The sequence below is a fragment of the Lucilia cuprina genome, chromosome 3, assembly GCF_022045245.1.
Source record: "Lucilia cuprina isolate Lc7/37 chromosome 3, ASM2204524v1, whole genome shotgun sequence".
NCBI classification, from domain to species: domain Eukaryota; kingdom Metazoa; phylum Arthropoda; class Insecta; order Diptera; family Calliphoridae; genus Lucilia; species Lucilia cuprina.
In genome coordinates this window covers 51,156,798-51,173,837 of record NC_060951.1, presented here as the reverse complement: position 1 = coordinate 51,173,837, position 17,040 = coordinate 51,156,798, and the positions used below count along the sequence as shown (strand labels likewise).

The following is a 17,040-nucleotide window of genomic DNA, read 5'->3' as shown; positions in this document are numbered from 1 at the left end:
GACTAGACTATAGACTAGACTATAGACTAGACTATAGACTAGACTATAGACTAGACTATAGACTAGACTATAGACTAGACTATAGACTAGACTATAGACAAGACTGTATGTGCACTAGTCTATAGACTAGTCGAAAGTCTTGTCTGGTCTATAGACTTGACTATAGGTTAGACTATGTACTAAACTATAGCCTAGACTATAGCCTTAACTATAGCCTAGACTATTGCCTAGACTATAAAATATACTATAGACTACAATAGGACAGTACTATAGCATCTTGTACAAGTATGCACTTAATATCTAAGTAATTTCACAATGTAAAAGCTCTTATATTGCGTGCTTATCTTGGCAACTTCAACTAGAAGAAAAAGATTCAAAACATGTATGTATCTCTTAAATACTCTTTGTTTACGAATTTCACAAAACAAAGATATAATTTTGCCAACAGCAAAAGAAGAAAGAAAAACTCACGTTGCAACAATTAACCAAATGGAAACGTAAATTAGTTCAAATGAAATCGTGGAAGTGAGCAGGAAAAACTGAGAGAGAAAAGGCAGAAAAGATCGGTGATCTTTAACAAAGATATATACAAAAAATATATAAAAAATTTCCAGAGTATTCTAAATGCATTGTTAAATTTTTATAAAAACAAATAAACTTAAAATTTTTAAAACTTATTAAAAATTTTTTAACAAATTACAAATAAAAAAACATGTTTGTTAACAGTAAAAATTTGCAACAAAAATATGAAGGTGCTTGAAATAATTAAGAGTATTAATAATTTGTTTCTTTTTTTTTCAATTTGTTAATTAAACCTTAAAAAATTAAAAGAGAAACTAAAACAAACAAAACAGCTGTTTTCTTAACATAATAATGAAAATATCTGTTTGACAGCTAACATTTGCTGTCAATTTTTAGTTTCTCATTCATTTGTATCTAGTGATCGTGTGTGTGTTAAAAAGTTGAAACAATTTGAAAGAAATTTGTTTTATATACTATTATTGAATAAAAGAAATATTCATATTTTTTTTGGCAATTGAAATTGTATAATTATTGTGAAATTTATTTAAAGGTTTTATTAAAAAAATTAATAAAATGGCTCATTTGGTGGTGCAAGTAGTTCAGCGCTGTGAAAATGCTGAAGAAAGTAAACATTTAGGTAAAGTTTTTTATTCATTAATTTTCTGATAATAATTATGACTAAATTATAAAATGTGTGTTTATTTTTACGTTTTGCTTTATTTTTACCATTTGTAGAAAAAATTCAATAACAAAAACAAAATATGTTTAAAAAACAGGGTTGTTATTTTAAGTTATAACTAATAGAGTTGCCAGATTTTTGAGCTAAATTTGCCAAAAATTTAAAAAAAATCGGTTACATATAAAATATGTTTTCTAAGTGATCTTTGGTATATCTAATAGTATTGATCGCATTTGTTAAGTTAGTATTTGTGTATTTAGATTAAAAATATTTTTGATTACTCAGAATTAAGATTATGAAAATCCATTTTAAGTGATCGGTTACGGGAATCGATTTTGCTTCCTTAATATGAACGGTAGTTTGGTGACAAGACTGTAGACTGTGTCTGTCTTCTTTATATTGAAGTAGAATTCCAGAGAAGAGAGTGGATTCCATGAAAGGGAATGAAATTTTATCAACAAATTTATGTTAATCAAAAATATTTCAAATATCAAACGATCATTCTTTACAAATATGTTATCGATTTTTGGAACTAAACGCAAGTGATTTAAGATTGAAGTTTTTTTTTCTGATAATATTGTTGTACTTTTTTAATACAAAAGATCGGTATTAAATTCGCTTGATCTTGGGGTCAAGAGTCTTTTTATGATTAAAGTCGTATTAACAAAATTATTGAAATTTTTATAGCAAATATTGTGTTTCTAGTTGAATATACAAGTGATCAATGGTTTTTTGATGATGGATATGTACGTTTTATTATTATGACATTTTAATTAAATATCTAGCATATTTTCATGGCATATTTATGAGTATATGGGATATTTGGAAGGATTTATGATTTTCGTAAACAGTAAGGAAATTCAAGTGATCAATGATCAAGTGGTGATTACTAATATTAAGGGTCTGTCGTTATGATAAAATTATGATATAAAATAAGACTATAACAAATTAAATGCAGTTTTCATAAAACGATATTCATATAAAGAAATCTTAATTTTACTATAAACTTTAATAATTTGTTTTATTTTCATAATATTTTACAGATTTATCTGAATGTGAATTAATGCAAATTCCCGATGCTGTTTATCATTTAATGCGCAATACAGAATTGAAAACCTGTGATCTCAGTGGTAACGTCATCAAAAAGATTTCCCCTAAATTTGCCATGAAATTCAGTTTGATAACAGGTAAATAAATTAAGAAAAAACTTTAAAATTATAGCTTAAATAAAAAATTAAAATTTTCTTTAAGATTTAAATCTATCACACAATCAAATGACCAAATTGCCTGATGAATTGGCGGATTTAATGAATTTAACTAAACTCAATATCTCACACAATTCATTTATTGTATTGCCACCAGTGGTTTTCAAAATGCCCAAATTGAAAGAACTAGATGCCAGCCATAATGCCATTATAGGTAAAGGTTGAATCGTATATGTATAAATAAATTAAAAATTATTATATTGTTTTAATTTGTTTTCATATAGAAATCGATTCAGATGATGTTATAGCCAGTGATAGTTTAGAACTGGTAGATTTACGTCACAATCCCTTGGGTCGCACATGTCATCGTAGACTAAAAAATGCTCAAACGCCTTTCCGCCTTGAGATTTCCGAACTCAATGAGGATGATGAAGACTGGTAAAAAAATCTATTTTCCCTATATTGCTTTTTTGCATAATGAATGATATTCATTTATGAACAAATGTAGTGAAAAAGAAAAAAATAACGAAAACCTATACATATCTCAATATTAATGAGGCATTATATCTCTTAAATCATAATAATTTTCTATTTAACGAAAACAAAGCTTAGGTTTAAGTTCAACAAAATTAGTTAATAAGTTTTATAGGTTTAAGTTTTGCTTTTAACAACAAAATACTTGCCTCTTGAAAAAGAACACAAAGATAATGTTAAAGACTTAAAATGAGAAAAAATTTTAAAAATAAAAATTTCACAAAGAACCCATTTTCAATATGCTGATCTTAAGTCTTAACAATAGTAAAAATAAATTGAGATTTTTAAGTTTTAGAATTTTGAGTACAGAGGCCTACAGTTAACAACAAATTGAAGAATATTTTTTATTGAAAATAGGGCTAAGAGTAATTTTTTTAATAGTTGAGTATATCGTTTGAAATTATAATATAATCAAGTTTTATCAAAATAACTTTAAGCAAATTGTATATTAATTGATAGTTTATTAACTAAGAATTTTCGTTTTTGTACAGTTTACTATTTATGTATGTACTTAATTGTTTGATTAAAGAGAAATATCGTTTGCAGTTGCGAGATCTTTTAAAAAGCATAAAAAGCTAAAAGGACTTGTTATGTAACTTGTTTAGTTTCTCTTTAATTAAATCAATTCTTTTAGTTTAAGTATTAACAAAACGATCCAAAGAATACTTTAAATCCTCCCCTACACAAACACTTTTTTTACTCTTGATGATAGAATTTTATTTTGTTTGTTTGCGAACTTTTTTAAGTCTGGTCTAGTGGCCTAGAGAAAAATTTAAGAATTTTTATTTAAAAAAATATTGTTATTAAAAAATTTTCAACTGTGATTGTCATTGCTTAGTTTAATTTTTATTTTATTGTTTTTTTCTATAATTTTAAATTTAATTGAGAACAAACTTTAGATTCATGTGTGCTAGACTATTTTCTTTAACTAGTCCTTTATAGTAAGTGTACATTTTTTTCTTTATGGATCTATTAGTATTTGTTCCTACTGCCCTCATTATTGTGTATTTTATTTTTTAAACAAATTTATCTCTTATTATCTCTATGACTATTATGTTTAATTTGTTTTTATTTTTGTAATTTATATTTGGTTTTATGATTTTCTATTGAAAGAAATAAAATATTTTATTTATTTAACTCTTTCGTTTGAAAGAGAATGACAATATATCTAAAAGCTGTTTCAATTATTTTAAATTGGATGACGGAGTGAGTAATATATATAATAAGTAAAAAAAATATATTAGGAACTTCATATACCCAGCAAAAAAAGAACTTCCAAAGAAGCGAAAAAGTAGTAAAATTTACTCCAAGGAAGTACTAAAACAGACCTGAAAAAGTGATGATTTTAACATAGGCTTGTCATAGGACGGATGTGCTTTTTATATAATTCCAAATTAAATACTTCTGAAGTCATTCTCATGAAGTAATCTTTATGCTCTTTTTGTAAGTTATTCGGAACTGAAATTGTATTATTATATTAATAAAACAGAAGCCAAAAAATTAAAATTTTTATCTCACAAAAAATAAGAACAAAAAAAATATATTCAGCATAGACAAAATTGAATTATTTTAGTTTCTTCGGAAATCATTAAACATCACTTTCAATGAAGGTAAAAAATTCACTAATTTCTCCTTTTTATGTAGTGATATATATTATTATTTTGGAAGTATTTCGCTTGTTTTTAGGTTGGTATTGGGAGCATTTATTCAATGCATTACAAACATCAGCACAAATCTCCACTAAAGTGGTGTATCAAAGGTTTATTTAACAAATGTGGTCTTATAAATCTCTGATAAATTGTTATGAATAAAACCTTTAATACATGAACTCAAGGTTTCAATATATTTAAAAAAATCTGTATTTAAGAACTGATCAAAAAATATCCCATTTTTAAACCAATTTAAAAAAATAGTTGAAACATTATATTTTTAATATATAAGTACAAAGATAAACAATTGTCCAAATCACAGTCGGTGTTGTATAATTGTATCGTATTATGTTGTAATATTTAGTTTTGCTTCAAAATTTATTTAAAAATGTTTATGATATACATATATCTTATTAGAAAAATCGCTAAAAGTTTTCCCTAAAAATAATATGGCAACTTACTTTATTTGAGTGCCATCTTGTGGGCTACAGACACAGCATGTAAAATTCTGTTTTTATCAAAGACTCAAACCAATAAAAGCCCTGCTAAAAGTCAACAGAAAATGTTTCAAGTTTATCACTCATCCAGGGGCGAGGGCTGCGCTGCGCGCAAAAAATTGCAGAATTTTTCCTTCAAACAGATTTTGTTTGATGTCCCATTTAAAATACATTGGTTTGACGATCTAGGAAACTTTGGTTTGTCAAACAGCAATGTATTTTTCGTATCTCGTGTTTGCTACAAACACTTAGTGTTGTTGGGGGTTGTATGAACGCTAATTACCGACAAATATTAACAACGGCGGCGGCTGTCACTAGATATGTCGGCGGCAGCTTTTATTTGACTGTAAGCCGTCTAAGTTTTCAACTACAACGTTTTGTTATTAACTTTTTAACGATTTTAAATTAAAACGGTAGCCGAGAGATTAAAAAGTGCGATTTTTTTGGGGAAATATTTTAAAAATTGGGTTAGTCTATTTTTGACTTTATTTTATTTTTATTTCAACTTTTTATTTTTATATCCTTCACCTTAGTGAGAATTCATTCGAAGCTTTCGAAAGCTTCAATTAATTATAGGAATGAAATCAAGATATAAAAGAATTGTTAAATTCTCAATTTCTTAAAGACAATTAGGGAATGAATTATTTTAGAGCTATGCTTGGACTAGTATACTAGTTCCAAAACAACTTTTTAGAATCAATTTCTTAGGTCTCTTTTGGCTTTTCGAGTCTACTTATTATTAATTTCTCTTAACCATAAACATAAACTCTTGAATACAACAGTCCAATTGGACTCTTAAAATCAGTTGATTAGTAGGCTTAGGTTTGTTTTTAAAAATGTATATGAATCTATATTTGGTAGGAAATGAAAGTGAAAACAGATTTTCAATTAGTGGCTTATTTAAGGAACTAGAACAAATTTTAGTTTCTCATATAAAAGAAGTTTAATTTTATTTTCTCGATTGGAGGCTTATTTGAAGAAATTAGAACCGATTTTAATTATCATATTAAAAACAAAATTTCAGCAGAAAATAAAAGTGATCCAAGATTTTAAATATTATCTAGATTGGTGCCTTATTTAAGGAATAAGGAAAGATTTTAGTTATCAAAAAAATAAAATTAAATAATAATAATTTTGGAGGAAAATAGAAGTATTATCAACGCTTTTAGTTTCTCAACTAAGGTGAAAGATAGAAGTGATTAGAGATCGTTTCTCGAGTCTTATTTAGAGAAATTTCATTTGGTTAAATTTTTATATAAAATAATTTTTGATGGAATATATAAGTGATCAAAATTTTTCATGTTTGGATCATTATTTAAAGATACAATTTTTAAGGATCTACTGTCAATATAGGATTTTAAACAACAATTTGTTGTATAGAAAATTGAACGTATAGGAAATTGAAAAAAAATTTAGGATATCAATGATCACGGATTTTTGATATTTTCTCAATTGAACGTATAGGAAATTGAACAAAAAATTCTCATTCATTTCTCAATTTGGGCTTTATTTAAAGATATGCAGCCAATTTTATTTGGAAAATATAATTGATCACAACCTTAAGTTGAAGTGAAAACATAAAAAGACAAAAATTTTGGAAAATATTTCATTATCATCGCAAAACTTAAAATAAAACGTTAGAAAGTTTTAGAGAAAAAAGTTTATATTTAAAATTATTTCCTACCCAAACCCTACCAATTTGGGATCATGACAATAAATGTCAATTTTAAATACGAATTAACTGAGTATGAAACTAAACCATTTAAATTTTTGAGTAGAATAAATTTTTATTTATCTTAGAATTTAAATAAGAATTATACATAAAACTACTACAAAATTTGTGTGATTTTTTTTCTTCTTTTCTGTCATACATCCTTTAATTTAAAGTAAATACATTTGTAGAGTAATATTTTAAATGTATAATGTTTTTTTTTTAGTTTTCAGTAAATAACTAGTTATCAGCTTAGTAGAGTAAACTTATTTAAATTATACACATAGTACAAATAAATCTATCAATAGGAAAATTAAAGTTTAACTAAAATTTTAATTTTTAAGTATTTGAATTAAATTGAAATATTTATTTTAAGACTGTATTTTTTGCTTATATGCTTGCAGATTATTTTCAAAATTTATTGTAAATATATGTATATATTTTGTATTTTTTAATTTATAAGATTAGCTTGCTTATAAATTCTATTAAAATTTTAATATTTTAATATATAATTTCTTTTCAATTATGTATTTATGTAAATCCCGGCAAATGCCACTTAATGTTATCAAAATAGGTTTTAATGAAAATGTTTATTTATTTGAAATTAAATAGCTCTATTATTTATTATACTGTGTGTTTATTTAAGTTAAGTTTTTTAACAATTTATAAAATTTTCTTTTCAATGCCAACAACAATTACATCACAATATTATACTTGCATTTAAGTAACACAGTTTTCATTTTGCACTTTTAATTTTTTTAATTATTATTATTATTATTTCATTTTGGTGTTAAATTTCTTTTATTTAATAATTAAGCCACCATTTTTTATGAATTTTGAAAAATTAAAACAAGTATTTTTAATCTTTTGCTATAAAAAAGATAAGTAGTGTTTATTAGCAAAAAGCAGGAAAAGGAAATACTTTATTTGGATGATCATCCCAAAGATAGATTATAAAAAAAATTTGATCAGCAATTAAAAAATTTTCTGACAATCAATTTAAAAAATAACGTCCTGAAGAAGAAAAGGAAACGTTTCTAATGTACATAAGTATTTTAAAGTGACTTTCCTTAAAATAGACTATAAATTTCATTAAATAAATCATGTATTTTTTACATAAAGCAAAGCTAATCAAAGGAAAATGTACAATTCGTAAGAAATTAGTGTCACTTTTAATATAATTTAAAAAACTTTTCTTTTAATATTGTAAATATTCCCATTATAGTTCAGATTAATTTTTATATTAATTTTTTGTAGAAAAATTTTATTTTTATAGTTAAAAAATTTCGTTAATTTTAATTTAATTAAAATTCAAATTTCATATTAATATTTTTATATATTATTCAGTTTTATATTTGAAATAATAATTTTCTACTCTTTTCCCAACACATATTATTATATGTTTCCCAAGCAAACTAATAAAATCCACAAATTGGCAACCCTATTAATATATCATTAATTGTCAAAAAAAATTTCTAACTTCTTTATATAGAAAAACACCTTATACATACTTTATGTATCTAACTAAAATAACAACAACATTAACAAAAACAACTTACATAGCAGCGTCCATCATTTTGCGGTTGTTGCATTCTTTTCGTTTTTGCAATTTTCTTATACATATATTTTTGGCCATAGATTTTAGGCTTAATAACACATATTTATCATCAAACTTTTATTTATTTTAGATCATTAGATACTAATTACTCAACTACACATGATAAAACACTTTAATTTTAATTATTTTAACTAAAAATAATAATTTTCACTCACGCCCGTCACTTAATTATTTACTTGCATCCGTGTTGTTCGATTATCAAAAGAAAACTAAACAAAAAGAAAAGAACTTGGCAGAAGGAGAGCTTTAATCAATGTTGTTGTTGTTTTGTAAACATATTGTGATCCTCAAGATAGGCTTTAGTTTTTATAAAGTAATTTATTTTCATATGTCAACAGATTCTTAGTAATGCTCATTGTGCGTTTTTTCGGTTTAAATATGTATGAATATAATAAGTAAAATATGTTCTCAGTAATGCTCATTGTGCCTTTTTTGATTTAAATATGTATGAATATATAAACACAACAATGGTTTTGAAAACTGGTGTAGAAGCAAAGGCAATATCATTATTTTCATGATTAAAAAAATATTTCTGTATAAAAGCATTTTAGAATTAGGTAACAAATACTTCTGAAAAATTTTAATAAAAATCATCGAATAAATATTCTTTATAATATAATTAATAATTTAATAAAGAAAGAATATTTATTATTAAATAGTAAGTTTTTCTTAATCGGTTAATTGATAGAAACAATTCGGTTAATTCGTTATTTGAAATTTGACAATTTTCATTTATTCGAAAGTTTATAGATTGTATGTTTGAATACCCTAATATATATGGTCATTTCCACCAAGGAGTATACTTCTGTCACTTCACGTCACGCGCAATTAAATGCTTATATACATACATAAATTTAAATTGTTTATATTTTTATGTAGAGCTCTATATATATGATAAAGAGGCAACCAATCAAAAAGTATGGCCCTAAGATATTGTCAATTATTGTGATGTGACAAAAAAATACATATACTTTTTGGTGGAAATACCCATAGATAATAAACAAAAATATGCAATATCATATTTTAGATTTTATTTGGAAAAATATTTTTAAATAAATTGTTCTTAATTCTGGCAATCTTAAATTGTGAAACCTTGGGAATGGTTTTCACACAGGCTAACAAAATTTAAAAAAGTTAAAATCAAAAGACTAAAGCTTTAAACATTGTTGTATCAGAATACAATATTTCCATCATGAGAAATCCAAAAGCCAAATTCGTATTAATGTTAATTTTTTTAGAAAATACACTTTGGTCTATGGTTTAAAAATTTATTCGCTTTTGTTATTTTATATTTCTAAAACACTTCACCTTACGTTGGAAATATTTTCAAACAAATTTTTCAAAACACAAAATAATTTATAAAGAAAATTAAGAGAAGTGTGAAATTATTTTTTCTTTAAATTAAATTTTAAAATAAACTTTTTAATTTCATATGGAAAATGACACATTTTTAGAGCATATTTAAAAAAATGATGCAAAATCAGAATGTAGTTTTCATATATCATGAATGTTTAATGAAATTTTTTATTAAATAATTCAATATTTTATCTATTTTTTTTTAATAAAATATTAATTAATTCATATGGAAAATGAGCATATTGCCACGATAATAAGGAACAACATTTTTTAAAAATTATTAAAAATGAAAAACAAATTACGATTTAAAAATAAATACAAATTAGTTCAAGAACTAGTGCAAAGAGAACCACTTTATACATGGGAAATTTTCACCATGGTTACTATTATTGAATAGCAGGTCAAATACAAAAAAAACAAAGTCCATTTCAAAAAACAGGGGAAAATTAAGTACCAAAAATTAAAAAAAAATTATTCTTGTGTTAAAAAGTAATTTTTTGCTAGATATCCCAGTCGCATCCCATTATTGGACTATAAAGCACTTCAAGGAAATTATATAAGCTATCTATTAAGAAGATCCCATTCTAAAAAAAATATTATAAAAAATGTTTTAAAATTAAAGAAATGTTGTACGGAATGAAGAAATAGCCATATGAAATCCATTGAACAATATTTGCTAGGACCAATATGTGATAAGTTACACTCATTTGAATAAAACTATTTTGGTCACTTGACCAAAATATTGAAAACTAAAAGATTTTGCATTCAGCAGCTAGATTCGTATAACAATTGCGTACAGTTAAAAAAATTTCATTTCATATTATTTAAATATATATACATTTTAATGCAAATTTAAATATTAGGAAAAGGAAAAGACTTATTAGTATAATCATCCCAAGGAAAGTCTAAATTGCTTCGATCGGCTAGACAACTTTTTAAACAATCAAGATAACAAAAATTTTTATGAATTTTGAAATATTAAAAAAAGTCTTTATAATCCTTTGATTTAATAGAGATCAGTAGTGTTTATAAGCAAAAATTAGGAAAAGGAAATACAGTGGACGTTCACTAGTACGAATTATATAATGTCAGGCCCTTTCGTAGTACCGAAAAATTCGTATTATTGAACAATACATTTTGTATGTTTAAATTCAAATAATACACATAAAATATTGGATTTTTTATTTTTCATGAAAAATTAATATAATATAAAATATAATAAATGTGTAATATTTCAAATAAATTTCTTGTACATAAACAGGCATAAAAGGGACATATTTACGTATACGAATTGTTAACTTTGAAAGTATCGTGAGTCCAATGGTTGAAATGAGATATAGAAGGTTTTAAATTTTAATGTTTTTAAAAATATGTGTGCCAAAGACAATTTGCATGTACATATCTGTTCTAAAATGTATTAAACATGTTCAGATTACATACAATTTTTATTAGAAACTTGATTGGAATATACCACTTTCAAAAACAATTCTCTTATTTAAAATGTTCTCTTAAAAATTTGGAATACTTAAGGGATCACATATAGTAATGCTTAAACCCATTTGAATGTGGAATCATACTACTTTCAAAATTGACAGTTTATGTATGTATATACATATATAAATATCATTGTACTTATTAGAAAATCCATAATTTAACTTTGTTTTTTTATTACTTTGTAAAATGATGAAAATAAATAATAAAATAAAAACTTCATTCATAAATAAAATAAAATAAATAAATAAATAAATAAAACCAAAATTCCAATAAAAATGCGTTATTCGTACTAAAATGCGTTATTCGTACTATAGAACAGAAAAATTGTGTCTTTATTCGTACTATAGAGTAGACAATGCAACAATTATGCCATTCGTATTATTGGACATTCGTAATAAAGAGAATACGTACTATTGGACGTCCACTGTACTTTCTTTGGATGGTCATCCCGAAGATAGATTATAAAAAAATTTGATCGGCAATACAACATTTTTTCTGACAAATCAATTTAAAAAATAAACTTCCGTAAGAAGTTAAAAATATAATAAAGACGTTCTGAAGAAGAAAAGGAAACGTTCCTTAAAATAGACTATAAATTTCATTTAATAAATCATATATTTTTAACATAAAGTAAAGCTAATCAAAGGAAAATGTACAATTTGTTAGAAATTAGTGTCACTTTTAATACAATTTAAAACATTTTTCTTTTCATATTATAAATATTCTAATTATAGTTCAGATTCATTTTTATATTAATTTTTTGTAGAAAAATTTTATTTTCATATTTTAAAAATTTCGTTAATTTGAATTTAATTAAAGCTCAAATTTCATATTTATATTTTTATATAAAACATTTTTCAAACAAAATATATATTTTATTTCGTTTTAGCCTTACAATTAATATTATTCAGTTTTATATTTGAAATAATAATTTTCTACACTTTTTCCAATATTATTATATTTTTCCCCAGCAAACTAATAAAATCAATAAATTGGCAACCCTGTTAATATATCATTAATTGTCAAAAAATTTTCTAACTTCTTAATACAGAAAAACACCTTATACATACTTTATGCATATAACTAAAATAACAACAACAACATTAACCAAAAACAACTTACATATCAGCGTCCACCATTTTGCGGTTGTTGCATTCTTCTCGTTTTTGCAATCTTCTTATACATATTTTTTTGGCCATAGATTTTACGCTTAATAACACATATTTATCATCAAACATTTATTTATTTTAGATCATTAGATACTAATTACTTTACTACACATGATAAAACACTTTAATTTTAATTATTTTAACTAAAAATAATAATTTTCACTCACACCCGTCACTTAACTATTTACTTGCATCCGTGTTGTTCTATTATCAAAAGAAAACTAAATAAAAAGAAAAGAAGTTGGCAGAAGGAGAGCTTTATTCTGTATGTTGTTGTTGCTTTGTAAACATATTGTGATCCTCAAGATAGGCTTTAGTTTTTATAAAATAATTTATTTTCATATGTCAACAGGTTCTTAGTAATGCTCATTGTGCGTTTTTTTTTAGCTTAAATAGGTATATACATAATAAGTTACAAGAAAACTAATCAATTAATCAAAATAAAGAATACAAATTATTTCATTGTAGAAATGTCACAAAATTTTATAATTTCAATATTTTAAGTAATATTTCTTAATATTATTATAACTATTTTAATTAAATTAACAATAAAATCGCTGAGTTTGAGAACTTTTCTAGAACTAGGACTATATAATATAGAACCCCTTTTGAGAAATTAAAACGAGTATGGGTTATAATCAGCTTATCATTGTTTGATGAACTAAATATTGCAATAAATATGGAGATTAAATTTAGTTTTTAGAAATTAATTTGTTAAATTTAAGGTCACTAAAAAAAAATCTGAACAACTAATTGCAAAACAATACTTAACTAAAACTAAATTAAGAAATATAATACGGTATGTGATGGAAGTCGAGCGATTTGAAATCGAACAATTTGAATAGGTAAAATTTTTTTAAAAAAAGTAAGATGAATTGTATGAAAACCCGTAGAAAATAAATTGTTCTAAAATCACAGCTGATTTTTTATTTATGATTTTTTAAAATTAATTTTACTGAGACCATTTGTAGAAAATTGATACCTTATTTGATCCTGAAGAGTAATAATTTCAACAGGCAGGCATATCTAAATTTAAATATTGATAAGTAATTAATTGTACTATAAAAATAAGACTATCATTGCATAATACAAAGTATTGTTATATATGACTTTGGTATTTTTGAAAAGTCGATTTTTTTATTTTTGATCTTTATGATAAATTCAGAATGTACTTTTCAAAATTTCGATTTTTTATATTGACTTTAGGAATTTCTCCGAACGGAAATAAGCATTTGAATATTGTTTCACAACCAAAACGTATATCGTAAAAAGAAATTTAAAAAATGTATTTTAATTTTATATTAATTAATAACACAAACCATATACAAATGTACTTGAAGCGAAAATATGAAGATTTTAGAATGTTATTAAATATATTTTTAATATATGTAATAATGTTTCTCCTTTTTCCGTCTTTTATTTACAAAGTCGACCTATCGACTTTATAAGGACAAAAAGTCGACTTTGATATGAAAATATAACGATTTTTTCAATCAGCTATAATTTAGCGTTCTAATGGTTAGCATCACTTATATTTGGTATTAAATTAATAATAGTGTTGCCAGAATAGTTTTTACTTTGTAAAACAGTTTAAAGAACAAAAGTCTTAAAATCTAGTAAAATCAAAATACTTACAAAATATTACTATGTATTTGTACTATTATTTATGAATAAATTAATAATCATTTCCTTTTTACAACCGGAATTAAAAATGCAACTTTAGTAGTTTTTTAGAGCTGGTAATACCCTACAAAAATTTTATGCAAATACTAAAAGCATACCTTAGGGAAGATCACATTAAAACTGAATGATAGCTTAGTTAAGCTTTTTCTTTTAACCATTTCATTTAGTCTTCTTTTGACAATTGAACTAATCGGCCGCAAGTAGTAAGTAAAAACGCGAGTGGAAGTGAAAAATTAATAATTAATTAAATATTTTGTAAATTAAAGTGTTTTGTTGAGTTAGATATAGTTATTAGTGTTAAAGTAATAAAGTAGTGTCTATGAGAAGTGTTTAAATAAAGGTCTACATTAAATAAAGCAAAAAAATAAAAATGCAATTTTGGCAAAGGCTGCTTCAAAAAAATGGTGGGCTGTGGCAAAGTAAGTGTTTTAATTTTCTTTTAAAAAATTTAATGTTTTAAAATTGTTGTTGTAAGGGATGTTGTTTTGACAAAAATCATTGTTTGCATTGTTTTTTTGAATGACACTTTATTGATTGTTGTTAGAAATTAGCTTGTTAGTACCTTGATAGTGTAACTACAAATTAAAGGAGGATTTATTTTAATAAATTGCTATGGTTGCCATATAAAATATTGTGAAATATTTTATGGGGAGATTTAATTTGTTCGAAAATTTCTTTTACTTAAGAATTAAAAGAATTTTTTATAAAAAATGAATAAAATTTTTTTAAATAATAAAAAGAATAATTATAAAAAATGGAAAGAATACTTTTATTTAAAATAGATTAAAAAATATATTTATAATATATAAGTACAATTTTTTATACAATATTTTTTGAAAAAATACAATTTAATGCCACAATTCTATAAGCAAACCATAAATATCAAAATTTTCAAATATTCTATATGAAAAATTTAAAAAATCCTTTAAAGGTAGACTAAAAAAATTTAAAAAAAAATCTAACATTTTTCTTTAAGAAAAAATTTGAAATCGTTTTATTGCCAAAAACGTTCAGTAAGATAAATGTTAATATACACAAGCAAAAATTAAATTTCTAAAAGAAAATAAAAACAATATGATCTATACATTTTAATTTAAATTTAACTTTTTAAATATGGAATCATTGTAATATCACTATTATAAATTTAATAATTTTCAATTGAAATATAAGTTTTCTAACCACTTTTAATATGATTAACAAGAACATGTCAAAATATTTAAAATTTAAATCATTTTAAAACACATATTCTACAATTTACTAAAAAAAGCATATCGAGTTCAATGCTGAATAATATGAAGGAATGGTTGTGATAAATTAAAATTTAGAGTTGCCAGGAATGGAAAATCAGAAAAATTTTTTAAGTAGCTTTACCATCTTTTTATATTTTTTTAATATCTGAAATATTTCCTTAAACTCATCATATTTTTACGACCCAACTTTTAAAACCGATTTTCAGGATACAGTTTGCCAAAGCTTATGTTTGTTCTTATCTATGTAATAGCATTTTGAAACTATAAAATCCAAAATGCCCTAAGTTACATTTAACAATTTTTTCAGGAGAAACATAAAACCTTCTAAAATGATTAATAAACCAAAAATGTTCGATATTTTCTCAAGTTAAGCTTATTTTTAATTAAGAAATTAGTATTCGAAAAAAATTGCTGTTTTCGTTGTACATGAAACTTACGCCCTTGAGAATTAGTTTTTTCTAAAAACAAAAAGAGCGTAAGTTGCATTAAAAATAGTGAGGTTTAACAGTTTTAACTAAATTCCAATCAGTTTTGTTGGTCAAATATGCCGAAACATGAAAGGCATAAGGCTTTTTTGTTTTCGTTAAAGCTGTTAAAGTAATTTCTAAAAGAGTATAATTTTTGTTTTATTTAACGCCAACTTACAACATTTTCCAATTGTGAAGTTACAAATTAAAATTTTCATGAATTTGAAGGTAATTTTAGAACATGATCTTTTAGAATATCGTTAATAGGGATGTTGATTTTAATTGTTTAAAATTTAGCTGGAACATGTATTTCGATACCGTTTTTCATAATCATTCAAAAGGTCGATTTTGACTTTTCGTAACTTAGGGTCTTTTGGATTTCATATGACGATATATTTAACAAGTTCCAAGATTATTTCTTTGAATTTTATTGGAAAACCAATAATTTTTTTCATATACATCCTAATATTCTACTTTTTTCCACGACCTATGTAATGAAAAACTTGTAGGTTTCACATTCTGAGCAAAAACAATGCAAACTAGTGTAATCGTTCTATATTTTTTTTAATATCTTGCAATATTTATGAATTAATTTTTTTTATTTTTATTTATCACTTACGTACTTCTCAACCCTAAAAATTAAAAAAGGAGTATAACCTACCTCAACCCAAAACAATACCACATTTTATTATTTGAAAAGCAAATGGCAACACTATTTTTTATTATTTCTTACATTTAAGTTCCCATTTGTAGTTATACCGACTAAAGCTTTACAACAATAGTTTGCTACTATAAAGTTTTTTTGCATTTCCTTTTTAACTACCTTCTCTTCAGCATTTCTAAGCTAATGCACAAAAATACATATTTCTTACAATAAAAAGTATAGTCTATGTTATGGATGATCTTTTAAATGCTAATTTGCATTAAAAGCTTTTTTCCTCATATTTAAATTATTAAATTAAATTATTTAGGAAGCTTAAATTTCAAGGGAGCAATTTTATAATAAAATTTATTTTTTTTTGCTATTATCTACGGCTTTTATTTTTAACATTCTTTAGTAATATTTTAGAGTTGGTAATACTCTACAGAGAATTTTATGCAAACACTGAAAGCATACCTTAGGGAAGATCACATTAAAACTGAACGATAGCTTAGTTAAGCTTTTTCTTTTAAACATTTCATTTAGTCTTCTTTTGACAATTGAAC

The 17,040-nt window shown here is 24.0% G+C and overlaps 1 protein-coding gene across 2 annotated transcripts in view; it reads left to right on the top strand.

Moving 5' to 3' along the window:
- The window catches only part of LOC111681109 (leucine-rich repeat-containing protein 20), a 12,893-nt gene extending 8,789 nt beyond the window's left edge, over positions 1-4,104 (top strand). Inside the window, exons 1-5 of one of the 2 annotated variants that reach the window (XM_023442842.2) lie at positions 734-752; positions 1,073-1,159; positions 2,245-2,388; positions 2,453-2,620; positions 2,691-4,104. In XM_023442842.2, coding sequence (XP_023298610.1) covers positions 1,096-1,159; positions 2,245-2,388; positions 2,453-2,620; positions 2,691-2,848 — 534 coding nt within the window. In that variant the 5' untranslated portion in view covers positions 734-752; positions 1,073-1,095 and the 3' untranslated portion in view covers positions 2,849-4,104. Of the gene's footprint in view, positions 1-733; positions 753-1,072; positions 1,160-2,244; positions 2,389-2,452; positions 2,621-2,690 lie in introns of those variants that run through there. The other variant, XM_023442835.2, reaches the window with a different exon arrangement.
- Positions 4,105-17,040: the final 12,936 nt, after the last annotated feature.